Source organism: Tamandua tetradactyla, chromosome 3 (genome assembly GCF_023851605.1).
Source record: "Tamandua tetradactyla isolate mTamTet1 chromosome 3, mTamTet1.pri, whole genome shotgun sequence".
NCBI lineage: Eukaryota > Metazoa > Chordata > Mammalia > Pilosa > Myrmecophagidae > Tamandua > Tamandua tetradactyla.
Window position 1 is genome coordinate 132,869,620 of NC_135329.1, and position 14,849 is coordinate 132,884,468.

Sequence of the window (14,849 nt, forward strand, 5' to 3'; positions counted from 1 at the left end):
TCAATTTAATACATTTTTATTATCAAATTTTGTACAAAAGCTAAACTCATTCCATGTTTACAAGGCAGTCTGGGATAGCTAACAAAATAAACAAAAGGTTTTCTAGATAAATGTGTCTATATGCCAGCGTGGTTTAGGTCTGATTCAATACACAACTCATTACTTCTGAAAAACTGAAGGCACATTTATTAAATGACAAGGGAAATTCCACAGTATTTAAAGTTGGGATAATAATACATAGCATTCCAGTTTCTTTTCAATTTTGTGAAATGAGTCCAAGGAAGCTAAAATACTCTTTTAATTAAGATGCTCAAAGAAATGAGATAAGAAAAATTGATGCAAGGACTCCAAGTTAGGAGTTGCAATACAAATATTTTCATCTTTTAACAGGCCAAGCTGATGTGTTCACATCACAGTTCAAGCTGCCTCTATTCACTAGGAAACATCAGTCTTTTTTTAAAGCATATTTAAAATGCTTTCTCATCACCTTTGCTGTGTTTTTGTAGCACCTATAGCCGTAACTGACACCTGGGAGCCTTGCATTGTTGGCAGTTTCCCGTGCTTTTCCTTGGAGTCTAGTCAACTGCTGTGGTTTACTCAGAAGTCAGTGTTTTGCATATATGATTTCCTGAGGCCGTTTGAATAGTAATTTCTCAGAAAACTTCACCAGTCTGGCTATGACGGGCTCTTCTCTGAGGGGTGCTGACAAAAGTCTGGTCAGGTTGCTATTCTATCTGGTCCCCTTATCCCTCTTTTTTCTTGTCCCCACCTGAGTGACATCATAGCATTCACACTTTGCCATCCCATTATAAAAGAGAAAAAGATTTGGACCAGTCCAGTTAGACAGAAAGAAAATGCTGTCCAGGCAACCTATGCAAAGCTCACATAAAAACAATTCATATTTTTATGTTGATGTTGTTTCGGCAGCTGAAGTGGAAATGATTTTAAATGGTAAACAAAACCAGACTGAATAACTCAGACTTCCGTACAGCAATATCTGTTGTGAAGACAGAAGCCCCTACGTAGGGTTACAGCTATGAAATCTGGGAATGCAAGTTACCTTAAATTTCTTGATTTGAGTGTGAGTTCTTTAAGATCATCATCTTGACAGTATGGTTTTGAGATATGAGAGCAAGAATGGCTTTTAACAAGCTTTAAATGACATGCTGTTTGGAGATGCTAAGGTAAAGAGAAGCATTGCTTTATGAAATGGCTCATGTGGGTATATATATGTTGGTGTGCTGTGCTGCTAGCAATTCCATGGTCTTCATCAGTATACCACTAGGGAGAGAAGAAAAATTTTGGAATTAGGAATTCAGCTTTTAAAAAAATCAATTCCAATGACCCTACATGAGCACTATGGTATAAAACGTGTTTTACTTCCTGAAATACTTTGTAAATTGAAATGTAATCAAGAGGACATCTAAATTTCCCCCAGAGCTTTCCCAAGGCATGTTATATTCTGCAGAACTCCCTGACCCTTCCTTGCAGGTGCTAAGAGAACTCACTGTGAATTTGGCTTCACTGCACAGTGCTTTAGGGATATGTAAATTCTAATTAAAACACCCAAGTCCATTTTCAAATTTGACCAAACGACTCCACTGTGCCCACTTGTTTTAATTTAGTGTTATCAAGTTTCAAATTTCTCCTACAGTGAAGTAAGATAAACTGTGTCAAAATAAATAATTTTAAAGCAGTTTTTCCTAATATATGTTGCCAAGGAACTGCAAAAATTTACTTCATATTAAACATATGTACTTATAGGTTTACATATATGTCTTATATATATGTGAAGTCAAATACATAATTTTGAACATATTTTTCACTGGCAGTTTTTGTTCTTAATATGGCATACTCTGGCATGGATGTAAAAAGAGTTTATGACCAGAGGCAATAATTTATCAATTCATATCATATTAAACAATTGAAAAGACATGCCAGGTAAATATATATTATGGATACATAAATAAACTTTTAAAAATTGCCTAAAGTACCATGTCTTTTCTTTGAGTAGTGGAAAAATAAATCTCAACCTCTTATAAGAAGCTGGTCCAGAAGATATATGCCAGTTTTTCTCAGTGTCCATATTACTGTTGCACTCTTACCTGATGGGCAGCATTTGAACTGAGCACAGAGCAAAGCATGCCAGGTTAGAAGACAGTGGGTAGGGGGTGGGTGAGAGGGAAGCAGGCTTTTCCGTCTAACACAGATAAGAAGATGCAATTTGCACAAAAAATGTTTAGTGCAGTGCACGCACACACACACACACCTTTTCTCTTCTTAATTTGAAAAGCTCTAGTGCAGAAAATGAATCTGACTTAATACCCAGAACTTCTGTTTGTACAGGCAACAACAGCTCTAGCCATTTCTGACTTTGTAAAACAAGTCTAATTGTTTACAGCCTGTGGTTGCTCAACAAAAGATAACATGGCAATTGCAAGAGCTGAAGTGTGCTGATTATTAATATCCCACTGTTGTTAGACTGACGAGTAATACAGCCTAGTCAGAAATGGATTTTCGTATTTGAACTGAGCTATTATCATGCTGGTTTCACTTTGGAATTACTCTGCCACACATTTCCTGAATAAGTGATTACACTGGAATGAAACTAGGCAAAGGAGAGACTGAACAATCACATCGATAGGAGAACAGTGTTTTGACACTCCTAGGATATGCAATATTATACTTCTCAACCCCAAACTCTCTAACATTATTATTACTCTGTGTATGGCTTAAGGATATCACTTCTCTGACTTTGGACTGGAAAAATAAAAATGCTTTTCATTCCTTTCCTTCTCCTGGGACCTCTTTGAGGACAAGGAACCCAGAGAAAGGGAACCAAAGCCCCATCAACAACTTCCGTCCCCTTGGCACAAAGTTTTGCTATACCATTGCCTGGAAGTCCACTCCAGCATCCACCAGGGCTTTGGAGATCTGAGCTGACTGCTGAAAGTGAACGTTATCTGCAAGGGAGAGAAAGGAAACACAAAGTAACTAATAGCTGCTTCAGTTTTCTGATACCAAAGGATGAGAAAAGCACAAGAAAGGGACTGTCTGAAGTTCTAGGACTCAGCATCCCATTTAGCCCAAGACAAGTGAGTTGTGGAAAGCAACACTGTTTTATTGAAGTAAATGTAACAGTCTTGCCCCTCATGCTTTTGTTTTGTCAGTAGTGAAATTGCAAACCTGTCTGTGATACTAAAAAGTCTAATTAACTGAAACTCACCATCTGCTGTTCCATGAATAAGGAGGTACTCAACTTGTTTAAAATTTTCAGCTCTGCTCATGACTGTTGAATTCTGGAATTGGGAAAAAAGAATGTCATTATTCAAAAAAGGATCTGCCATAAACTGATTTTTCACTTCAGTTTACAAAATAAAATGTTTTCAGCTGGGGCCCCCTTTGATACAAAATATAGCAAACCGATATTCAAGCAAATGCTGTCTCCATACATGGCAGAATGTGCAGCATGCCCTGTGCCTGGGAGACAGGACTGGAAAGGGAGGATGCCACGTCTTCCCTGCACATGCAGGAAGTGGGCACCTGCTACCCAGGCAGCATGCAAAACCCCTTCAGTTCCAGATCCCAGATTGGCTGGGTCCTATGCATTAGCACAGGGCATAGTCTCATATTAGCAATGTATGTTCCATGGGCTTATGCTGTAGTTCAGCCAAAAAGTGTATTGCCATGGCAACCATGTGTCACATGGTGCCATACATGCTACATTTCAAAGAGCCTGTACATAGCATTTGCAACTAAACATACTCTGCAATATGTCATGTGAACTTTGATCCACATTGCTAGGCTATGAATGAAAAGTAAATATTACCTCTTTCAGAACAGATGTTTAAAAACTAGGCAAAGTAACATATGGGAGGGGAAAAGGGTGAAAAAGATCAAGGATGACATCAGAAAGCAGTAGGTTTGTTGTTGTCTGCTTCATTCTACACTGGAGAAAATACTGCTATTGGACCAAGTCATTCCCAAAATGGGTAGGGAAAGGTTAAAAAACTAGGAAGTCATCTTTTGGAAGACTGCTCTATGGTCTGCGTCAGGTAGGGTTTCAAGAATGAGGTCCAGGGGTCTTAGATGGAAAAAGCCTTTGAAAGCGTAGAACTGGTCATCTCATCTTAATTTGCGATTTTTTCTAAGTTGGGATGAAAATAGCTAATGCCTCATAGACAGTGTGGTGTTTTGCAAGGAGATGGGCTAAAGTCTGCTTTTATTATCTTGTTATAGGATGGGCAGGGTTTAAAATACATGGGTTTAAAATCAACCAGCTAGTACTGCAGCATATTGATGAATCAAAACTTTATGAGAGCCAGGGTTTGTTCATTTACAGATATTTTTGACCTAACACCAATTTAAGATTTTTAATGGGAGCCCTGGTCGACTGGCAGGAAGGCGGACATGGGGGAGGACTGATATCAGAGTGCATTCTAGTCCCAGTTTCAGTGTCAGTAAGCTGTGTGACAAGAGACACTCTGAGCCTTGTTTTTCATAAAATGAAAATAAGAATAGCTCCTTTTATTCTCTCACTGAAATAAGAATCAAAAGACATGGCACAAGAATTTTCTTTCTTTTTTGAGGTTAAAGTTGATGATACTGATGTGAGTATGTTGTGGCACTGTGTTTGGAGAAGAGATATTCTGCCTTTAACTTTCAGGACAGAGTCACTCAAAAGTATTTCAGTTGGCTGAGGCTCCCAAGGTTACCTTGCCTGAGAGAGCTTAAAGCAAATGCTCTCCCACCCATGTGCAAACTGGTTCCCACTCATCCTGACCATACTGCATTTCTGATCCAAACTGAGAATTTACCCACCGTGAACTTTCTGAATAAATACCTGGGACTCATTAAAAGCCACATTCTTATTTACTTTTAGAAACTTTTTATCTGATGAGATGACCCAAAGAAATCCATCCATGTATGTATATATCCACCCACTTACCCAGCCATCCTCTCATTCATTCATTCATTTTTTTTCAGCTAGTCAACCAATATTTATTTGTTATATCCCCCCTAAACCATAAGCATCATGAGAAAAAGGAACTTTTTTACATTGTTCATTACTTGATTTTTAGCACCAAGTGCTAAGTATATATTAATTAAATAAATAAATGAAACAAATTATTAAATCCTGGTCTTATACCATCTACTGTATTCAGTCTTAGTTTTGCAGAGGCAGAGGAACAGCTGGGGTAGGTGTAATAAAATATTTTATTAAATTTCAGAATGAGAATATATTTTGCCTACTTTCAACTCATACACCATACTATAATAATAATAGTTAACATTTGAATATTTACTGTGTCAATCACTATGCTAAGCATCATAAAGGATTTACAAAATCATTATTCCATTTAATCCTCACATACATCCCTGTGAGCTAGGTACATGCTAATCCTGTTTTATAGATGGAGACACCGAAACTCAGAAGGTGAGTATCTCAGTCCAGGGGACGTTACATTCATGGGACGCATCAGAGCTGGACACAAACTCTGCTTGCAAAATCCCTTTTGCCTCCCATACTGCACAGTGTCTCTAGCTAAAGATCCAAGCTGCTCGTGATGTGGTCTTTCAGCAAAGAAACAGTCTGAAATAAAATTTTAAATAATTGTTCTGGAATTTGAAGTACACAAATACATAGGTTACCTTTTGGCTCCTGGGACGACATGCCTTCTGAGACTTACATTAATTGGAAGAGATTGGGTTGCATGGCTCTGAGAGATTTGGGAAGCGTTTGTTTTTAGACTGTGCAGGTCATATATAGCCTAAGGCAGCAATAGAAACACATGAGCAATGCTTTGCCCTTCAGAGAGGAAAAGGTCGAAATAAATCCCCCCTAAGAACAGTATTTCACAGCATTCAAAGCTGTAGACAGGAGCTGAGGCTTGAATATTGACAGTGGGGCACCCCGTTAGCATCCTCTCTATTGCTCCTGTCTGCTTATCATGCTCTAAGCCTGTGCTGACTGCACCACAGTTTCCTCCCACCTTGTTTCTCCCCAAACTAAACTATCTCTTATTCAACTTTAACACCCAGACCTGACCCAAATATACTGCGGTGACACCTCACCTCATGTCCCAAAGCCTCATGGTCCTTTCTTGCTTGGCAGCTTGGGCAGCAAAAGCTGCTCCTACAACTCCCCGAGCCATGAAACTGAGAAATGTCATTGAAACACAGAGTAAGAGTTAGGAGACATAAAAAAATACACAGGACAGTTAGCAAGGAAAGTGATAACTACTGGAGTTTGGACCAAAACAGTTTCTGGCTGCCTTTTTTTTTTTTTTTTTTCTTAAATGGAGTGAATACAGGCTGAAAGAAGACAATTTTTATAAACAAGTAAAACCCTGAGCCTAAGATAAATGTTGTGATGTACACACTGTAGCTGTGATGAACTAGACATGGTGAGAAATGCAACATACTGAGAAAAAGACGAAAACTGTGATAAAAGTGTCATGATGCAAATTGTTTTACATTAACAATATTACACTACAAAGAAAGAAAGACAAATACTTTAATGCAGCAAGAGAAAAATAAAACAAAAGCTTTCCCTGCAATGGCAAGATGAGTGTGTCATTTCAAATGCACACTTCCCCCTGTTCCTGGGAGAAGCCTTAGGAGGGACCTCTCTGAAAGGGAGACAGGCAGCCTGGAGGCACCTCAAAGGCTTTCAGGCTGCAGAGAACATTTTCCCCCCAGGGGGAATTAAAAGCAGCTGTATCACCTTGCCTCTGAGCTACTGATCGTTCCCTACTAGACAGAGCACCCTGGTTTCTCAATCAAGATCCTTGACAGTGCATGGTACGGTACCCTGTAACCCATGAAAGGTGACACTCAAACCCAGTGAAAACCCTGCATGCATTGATTTTAAGTGAGATTAATTATCAGGAAAACTTTAGTTGCGTTCTTTCAACCCACCACCATTGGATAATCCCCATTTGCCTATCGATGGAAACAGAAATAAAAAAGGAAATGGATGACTATGATGCTAGAAGCTGAATAGTCTATCACTAACTACTAAAAAGGAAGCTCAGAGTGATAAATGGGCAAGGATGTGAATGGTGGTGCAGTTGGCACTTTCCCGAGGCTAGAAACTTCCGGAGAGCCCTGCTGCCAGCAAGTCTGGCAAAGAGAGGTGGGAAGGAATGGTCCAGTGGCAGTGCCGATTCTACAGCATCTCTGTGAGGAGCTTTTCCTTCAAGCCCCAAGAAGAACCATCTGTAGCTACTTGTTGGATCATGCTGGTTCTTCAGTTACCTTCCAACAAATAAATCTTTGTATTTTTGAAATAAAAGAGGGAGCGGTAAGAGTGAGGAAGTACTACGAGAAACAGAAGGTATAACAATTTTTAAGCTACCCCCTGTGCCATCTTGGAACCAGAAGTTCCATCCCCTTCTTGAGGATGATAATTATGGCAGCGGTCCCATTTTGAATGCTTACTTTTGGGCAGGTACAGGTGTGGCTCATTTACTCATCTCAGTAACTCTGTGACATAGGTCTGATTATCCCCACTACCCAGATAAAGAAAGTGAGGCTCAGGGACATTAAGTAACCTCCCCCAAATTATGCTGCTAGTAAATGGTGAAAATAGGATTTGAATATAGGTCTGTCTAACTCAAAAATCCATACCCCTTATCATTATATTATACTGTGCCTTGACATCACAACCAAACAACCCACTGTCATTTTCAGGCTCTTGCAGAAACAGCAAACAGCTACTAGATCTAATCAGCAATCCCTGGCCTTCAGTGAGAGATCACCTTGGGGTTGCCTGTTTGCTCTATGCATTCTCTCACTTGCAACCAAAGCTTCATAATTAATACGAAGTGGCGCCATTTGGGGAAGCACTGTTAATGCCACCACACAGGCCACAGAAAATGTTTAGGGAAAAAAAAAATGAATTTAACCCACTATATCAGATGTTTTGCTTGTTTACATCTATCAAACAACTGTACCCCTGAGATGCCAAGGAAAGAGCTCCCATCCAACCCAGACAGGGGGCTCTACCTCAGGCCTCACCAAGCATCACTGGCTTCTTTAAAGATCACACAGCAGTCAACATTTTATCAGCACTCAACAAACAAGTTAAGGTTTGGCTTAAATCTGAAGGTCTCTCTCCCTTTGGCATATTCTGGGATAATAGAACAAATGTCAAATCAGTACAAGATGGCATATTTACAAAATTGCACCCTGTTTTGCATAACCTAACGATGCAGCAGTTCTTAAGGATTGAACATTTCAAATCTGCTAGCAGAAGACTGCCAAATCTATGACTGTTTCATACACTTGCCAAAAGCCTATCAAATTTTGAGCAAAATGCAAAATAAATCTCCTCTACAAGTTAAATCAGTCCCTTCTGTGCGTTCCAGGCTGCCCTCTTCTCTTGGCAATAAGGCTCAGAACTTGGGTCCCATTTCTCTTGCCCTTGATCTTTTACTTCTCTCTCTGTATATTCATAAAGCCAGTTTCTCCCCAGTCCTATGCCCTGCCTTATTGGCCACCATTTGACTGACTCGTGCCGCAGTCCTTATCCCTCGATTCACTGAATCTGCTTCACAAATCCCCAGAAAATCAGTTCTACTTGCTACCCATTTGTCTACTGTGCTTTTCTGGCCCCTTTCTCTCTGTTTAACCAATTAAGGACATCCCTGCTTTTCCTCTCCATCTTCCTACATCTTCTTCTAATGCTTCAGATAAGAGCTCTCTTCCTTTCCTAACCTTCAATATCTGTATATTCATAACATTTTAATGCTTCATTTTTCATGTCATTAAAACAGAGATAATTGAAGCATGTCTTTCAGTGGCTTTGGGGCAGAATTAAATCTGATAATCCATGCAAAAAGCTTGGAATTGTGTCAAGCATTTAATCAATGAGCACTACCCATGGTTTGCTCTCATTTGCAAACCATTTGCAATTATATTTCTTAAACCAAAGCACCTTTCTTTAAGTAAATCTTTATATATGAACTCAATATATTATGAAAAATGAAGCTAGATCTGCTTTGGTAGATGTAGGAGAGAAGTGAGAGAAGGGTGAAAGTCTAACTTCTTGGCCACTTCCCTTCAACTCCCTCCTTGCTCCCAAGGTGTTCCTGGGGTCTGCCATCATAATTTGGAAGCCATTAGACTATTTCATAGATGTTGAGCACTTACCATATTCAGGTTCATGCTTTATTACCTACTTTCTTTTATTTCTCTCCAAAAAATTTTGCATGTATATTTTTTCTCACCAACAAGATAATATATTTCTGGACAATCTGAACAATAGTACTTTGAATGAGTGGATGAAGGACAGTCTACCACTTATTAATATGTTTTATCTGCACAGGTTTGCTTAAAAAACCAATGATCAATTTTATGGTCTTATGAATGAGAAACCCACTTATCAGGCTTCAGCTATTTGTTCCTTACTATTGGGAGTAGGAATTGTCCCACTGTCTGATTCCTTTGCTCAGATTCTTTGGCTATTTGTGTCTGCCGAAAGCCAAAAACTCACTGTAGAAGAGGTGTGCCTACAGAGCTACACTACCCACTAGCTCTGACTCGTCACCCTTCCACTTTAGCCATGCAATTAGAGCTTCTGGTACCAGCTCCTTGGAGTTTTAGGGAAATGGATTTCTTCCTTTCTCTCTGAGTTCCTGATAGCAACAAAGAGTGCTCCTGCCTTGCCACGTGGCAGCTGATGGGCAATTCTCTCCAAAAAAGAGTCTTATGAAGTCACTGCAGTGGGTCCAAGCCCTAGTCCCAGCATCCCCTAGTCCATCTGGTACCTCTGCAACAGGAAAGGGCCCTCCCTCTGTTGAGATGCTGTCCCACAGACACATGCCTTCGTGAATGGAGTGCTGACCAGCTTTCAGCAGGGCCCAGGCTGAACAAATATACATGACATCCTTTCGTTGTTCCTCTACTAATTTCATTTTCTAAATGGTAAGTATGACTGTTATTTCACAAAATATGTTTCTCTTGGTGATGTGGGTTTCTCTAAATTCCTCCAAACCTGGGTCATCAATGACATAATAACGAATCCTTTTCTCATATGAGTTTTACTAAAAATTACATTCTTTTCCAAAATCTATGTTTCTGGTTGTTGTATGTATGGCTCTTTATCTGGAACGCGTGGACGGAGTTCAGGGACTTACTTTAGCACATTTTAGGCATTCATATGCTCATTGTACTGAAAAGAGTCAATCAGCTGGAGTAAATGTGTATCATTTTCAAAATATTTCTTTCTGACCCACCAAAATGCACAGGGTGTGAAACCTCTAAGGAATTAACTTTGTCTTTTCAGAGAGGGGCGGGAGAGAAGGAGGAAAACAAGGGAGGAGAGAGAGAGTGAGAGAAGAAAATAAAAACAACCTGGGAAAGAGGGAAAGAAAAGTAAAAGATGGAGTCCAGAGGGGCAGCTGGGGCCTTGGAGGAAAATAGAATCCTTGAATGTATTCTTGCCAGAGACAAAAGCACAGGCTCATTTAAAAAACAAAGGAGGGCAGCTTTATTCTGAAGCCTGCTGTGCACCAAAAATAGGTACTTAGATTCAGTTCTTCACATTCGGAGGAAGCAACTTACCGTGGTGGAAACAATTCAGTTAATGTTTTGGCCTCACTTTCTCCTGCCCACCTTAGCTATCACTCTCCCCAGTAATTCTTCTGAGTAACACATTGGGAACCTTTAGCTCCCTGGTACTGGCAGTTTTAATGTGTCCATTGCCAGCAATGCATTTTGTGCCAAGAAAACCCGACTCCTGGCGTGGAAGGATTAAACAGTCCTCCGATGCCATCTGTGCAGTGAAGTGAAAAAGTGACTCCGTGCACCCAGTGTGCGCATCTTGCCATTGGCAGCAGGAAGTGACTTCTATTTACATGGCTACCTCACGCAGGGAACACCTAAGGGGAGAGATGAAACCAGCCACCCCAGTGGGGAGTAGAGTTAGGGAAGAGGGGGGTCTTGTGTGTGAAGGAGAAGCCTAGAGGAAGGACTGGAATACTCTGCAAGTTGAAATGGGAGATGGAAACCCTGTTGGCTAATGTTCTTCGATGAAAGTAGGGTAGGTGTCATGAATGAACCTTGATGCCAGGGGCTCAACTTGACCCTGAGCTGCTACTTTGAAATATTTGGGGTATTGGGTTTTTTAAAAATGAACTGTTGACTTCTCACCCACCATGTTCTAGAGCCAGAGATAGACTCTCTGCCAGTCCAGCTCTGATGTTTCAGGAGTTTTGGGTAGTTTGGGAGTTTCAGAGAAAGCTGTTTGGCTACTCAGCAAATAGAGTGTACCACAGGAGGGATGGTTTTCAAATGTAAGCATTCTGGTTGGGTCAGTAACAAGAAAATTCAAGCTGTAAAATGAAAAAAGTAATGGAAAACTACAATTTTTCTAAATGGGTTTTCCCTCAAAAAAGTTTTTTATAAAAATTAAATCAGGAAAGGTTTAGGAGTTTACACATCATATTGGGTACTCCAAAGAATACAATGTCAAGTAAAGTTCCTAAAGCTATCAACACTGCAGAGGGGCAAATCAAGTACAAAATGACTATTAGTCCAAGACAGAAAACAATGAAGATTAAGAGAGATACCTGAAAGAGGGCAGAGGTAATGGGGAGTTATTGCTTTAAGGGAACAGTTTCTGTTTGGGGGGATCACAAATTTTGTTAATAGATGGTGGTGATGGGTTGCTCAACATTGAGAATGCAATGAATGCCACTTAAAGATGAGCAAAATGGTAAATTTTATGTTATATTTGTGTTACCACAATAAAATTTGAAATAAAAAAAGTAAATGTGTGGAAAATGGCATGGGATTCAAAAGAAGATCTACTCTACCGGGAGGACAGTACAATTTTTCTAACAGACAGAGATGGAGGAGAAATGACCTTCCAGGAAGAAGGAGCAAAAGTGAACATCAGCACAACGGAAAGACCCAGAAGCATTCAGAGAACACTAAGCACTCCAGGTAAAATGGGTCACTGTCAGAAGGGTGTGAGGTGGGAGGATAGGACTCGATTGAGCACACGAAAAGGGACCATGGAAGTGTTGCACGTGGGGGTTAGTCTCATAGCTCTGTGTGGAACGGACAGGAGTGTGGACAGACAAGGTAAAGGGAGACAAATGAGGTTATTGTTGTAAAAGGAAATAGGTCACGTGATGGCAGCAGTGTGGTTGTGGAGAAGGGAAAGGAGGTCACAAGCACCTCACTGGATGGGAAAGAGAAAGAGTGGGAAGAATTGAGCCCAAAATATCTGATGGGACCATTCAAAAAAACAAGAGCAACCTGCTTTTAGTTGATTTGTGACTCTCACTTTAAAGGTTGTTACTTTTCTATCTTGACTGAAAAACACAGGGAAAATCCACACAATTGCAGGTGCAGATACTGACCCATACCACACACAGACACACACAGACACACACAATTTAAAAACAAAAACAAAAGCAAAAAAAACTACAAGTCTTCATAAGTAAAGCTGAAAGCAATAGGTAAATTAAACTGTCTATATCTATGTTGCAAAACTGGAAGTTCTATTTGAGCTTTATTATGTTTTGATCACATGGGTTCAGAATCCATAGTAATGATTGATGACATCTTACAAAAATGAACAAATATTGCTCAGAGTAATGTATTAATACGAAGCCTATGTGTTGATAGTCATGGCCCAAATGAGCGGAAACTCTGCTCTTATATTATTCTTCTTGTGATTTTCCTTTCTTTTTGTAACTCGTTGTCCTGGGAAGAGTTTGAATGCACTTTGAACAATGTAAACATCAGAGATGATTTAGCTTGTAATTTGTTAAGCTTCAGAGTCGTTTTTTATTTTTCCAGCTAACATGAATAATAGAATCAGGAGAGAAGTTGTTTTTTTTTTTTTTTTTTAACATGGGCAGGCACCGGGAATCGAACCCAGGTCCTCGGGCATGGCAGGCAAGCATTCTTACCTGCTGAGCCACCGTGGCCCACCCAGGAGAGAAGTTTTTGAAGGGTCAAAGTGCTAGAAGTGTCCCTAGTACTTACGGTGGCACTTCCAGCTGTAATGAGAATGGCTTGTGGTGGCACCACACTAGCACATGGGGGCTGCAAATGACAGTTGTACCCAGACCATATTTCAAATGCTATAGCCCATCTGCAGAGCACCCGGCCCGTGGGTTCTCCCATCAGGCAGCCAGCCTTGGATGCTATTTAGTAATTTGGGTACAGAACTTCTCAGGATACTGCCCTGCTCTACCTACCCCTCACCTCCTTACTCCAAGCTTGTGCAAAAAAAAAAAAAAAAAAAAAAAAAAGTACACATTTAGCTGTAAGTATGAAAAGTATACACTTGTACGTACATATATTAATTCTGATAATATCACAAGAAATTTAATATAGAACTAACGGTTTAGAGTCTTCTAGGCTCTAAAGGAATATGTTAGATTTGACATGTTTTCTAAATTGAATTTTTTGTAATTAAAGTAATTATCTGGTGTTGCTTTGTATCTTCAAATGAATGCATATTGTGACCTATAGAGCATACGATAAAACTGTAATTATGCAGAATATTGTGGGGGAAGTTATTAGAGTATCTCTAAACCTCCTGTGTTATTTCTTTTTAACAAGAATTTTGCTGGAAATTAAAAAAATATTTTTTCTAGAATAGATGCATGTTAAAAGTGTTCTTAAACCACTCATAAATAGGTTATAAAATGGGTATAAGCCCTCAATGCTTACCTTGTAATGGTCAAGGTTGTCTTCTGGAGTTGGGAGACCCATGTAACGTTCTGTGTACACTGAGTCTGTGAGAGAAAAAGAAACTCATACAATAAAAACTTTTCTTCCTTTCATTGGGTGACTTTGTGTTTTTGTGTGTCTTAATGTGCACATAGGTATACAGTGTTACCCTTAAAAATAGCACCTCCAGATCAATCTTATTTGGCTTTTCTAATGCAGCCAGAGATACTGATTCCCAGACACCTGCTCAGACTCGTGCCTTTCCATTCTCAGCCTCAACCCTTCCCACTTGCCCCTGAAATGGGGTTAGAGGGGGGCCGAACTAGATGATCTAAAACCCAGTGAACAACCACCTGCAGGAAAGCCAAAGGAAGAGGTAAAGAGCTTTACACTGTTGTTTGACCCTGTCAAAGGATCTGAACTAGGAAGACACAATGCCTAAATTATCTTGAATTTTTAGGTCCAGGACATAAGTAATATGTGCTCATTTCCTTTACATCTGGAAACTCCTAACGGTGTTCAATTACTAGTTGCTCACTTATATCAGATTTGATTTTTTGGCAGATTGGAATTCAATATAATGAAAAAAAAAGAACTCAGTTAGCATTTCTTTGCTGAACACCCCGGTATCTGCTCAACTACTCCATCTTATTGCAAGTTAAACATTTGCTTTCTCTCCCTTTCTTGCTTTGTGGAAGAACCTCAGTTCTGATGTTATGACATTAGCCCTTTTAACCATAAACGTGGTGGGAAGATACATTGCATAATGTGTTTGGGTTATTTTAGAAAATTGAATATTTTGCTTTATATCTTTAAAAATTAAGTCGTATATTATATGTATCCGTAGGACAATACTGAGAAAAATTTCTGTGGACAAATTCCAATATAACTCTGAAAAATCTAAAATAACTGCTTTGAAAGATGCCCCCTTACATGACCAGATTACAGGAAATAAGTGAGTATAAGAATGATATATTGTTATTGGATTATGTAGGTTAATGGCTTAAATTTCACAGCATCATAATTATACAAGTATTTCAAATTTATTTTGTTAAGCCTTTAAAGGTATATTTTGTCTAAATATCAACCTTATACAGCATTCTAACACTTTTTGGATAACTGGCATCGTAGACTGAAAACTACACTGATCA

At 39.5% G+C, this 14,849-nt stretch overlaps 1 protein-coding gene across 4 annotated transcripts in view; it reads right to left on the reverse strand.

The window, feature by feature from the left end:
• DPP4 (dipeptidyl peptidase 4) overlaps positions 1 to 14,849 on the reverse strand; it is an 86,649-nt gene continuing 71,800 nt past the window's right edge. For 2 of the 4 annotated variants that reach the window (XM_077154009.1, XM_077154008.1), the window contains exons 23-26: positions 13,699 to 13,763; positions 3,227 to 3,299; positions 2,890 to 2,963; positions 1 to 1,281 (exon numbers count right to left, since the gene is read on the reverse strand). In XM_077154009.1, coding sequence (XP_077010124.1) covers positions 1,180 to 1,281; positions 2,890 to 2,963; positions 3,227 to 3,299; positions 13,699 to 13,763 — 314 coding nt within the window. In that variant the 3' untranslated portion in view covers positions 1 to 1,179. Of the gene's footprint in view, positions 1,282 to 2,889; positions 2,964 to 3,226; positions 3,300 to 5,652; positions 5,772 to 6,075; positions 6,160 to 13,698; positions 13,764 to 14,849 lie in introns of those variants that run through there. The other 2 variants (XR_013172807.1, XR_013172808.1) reach the window with 2 other exon arrangements.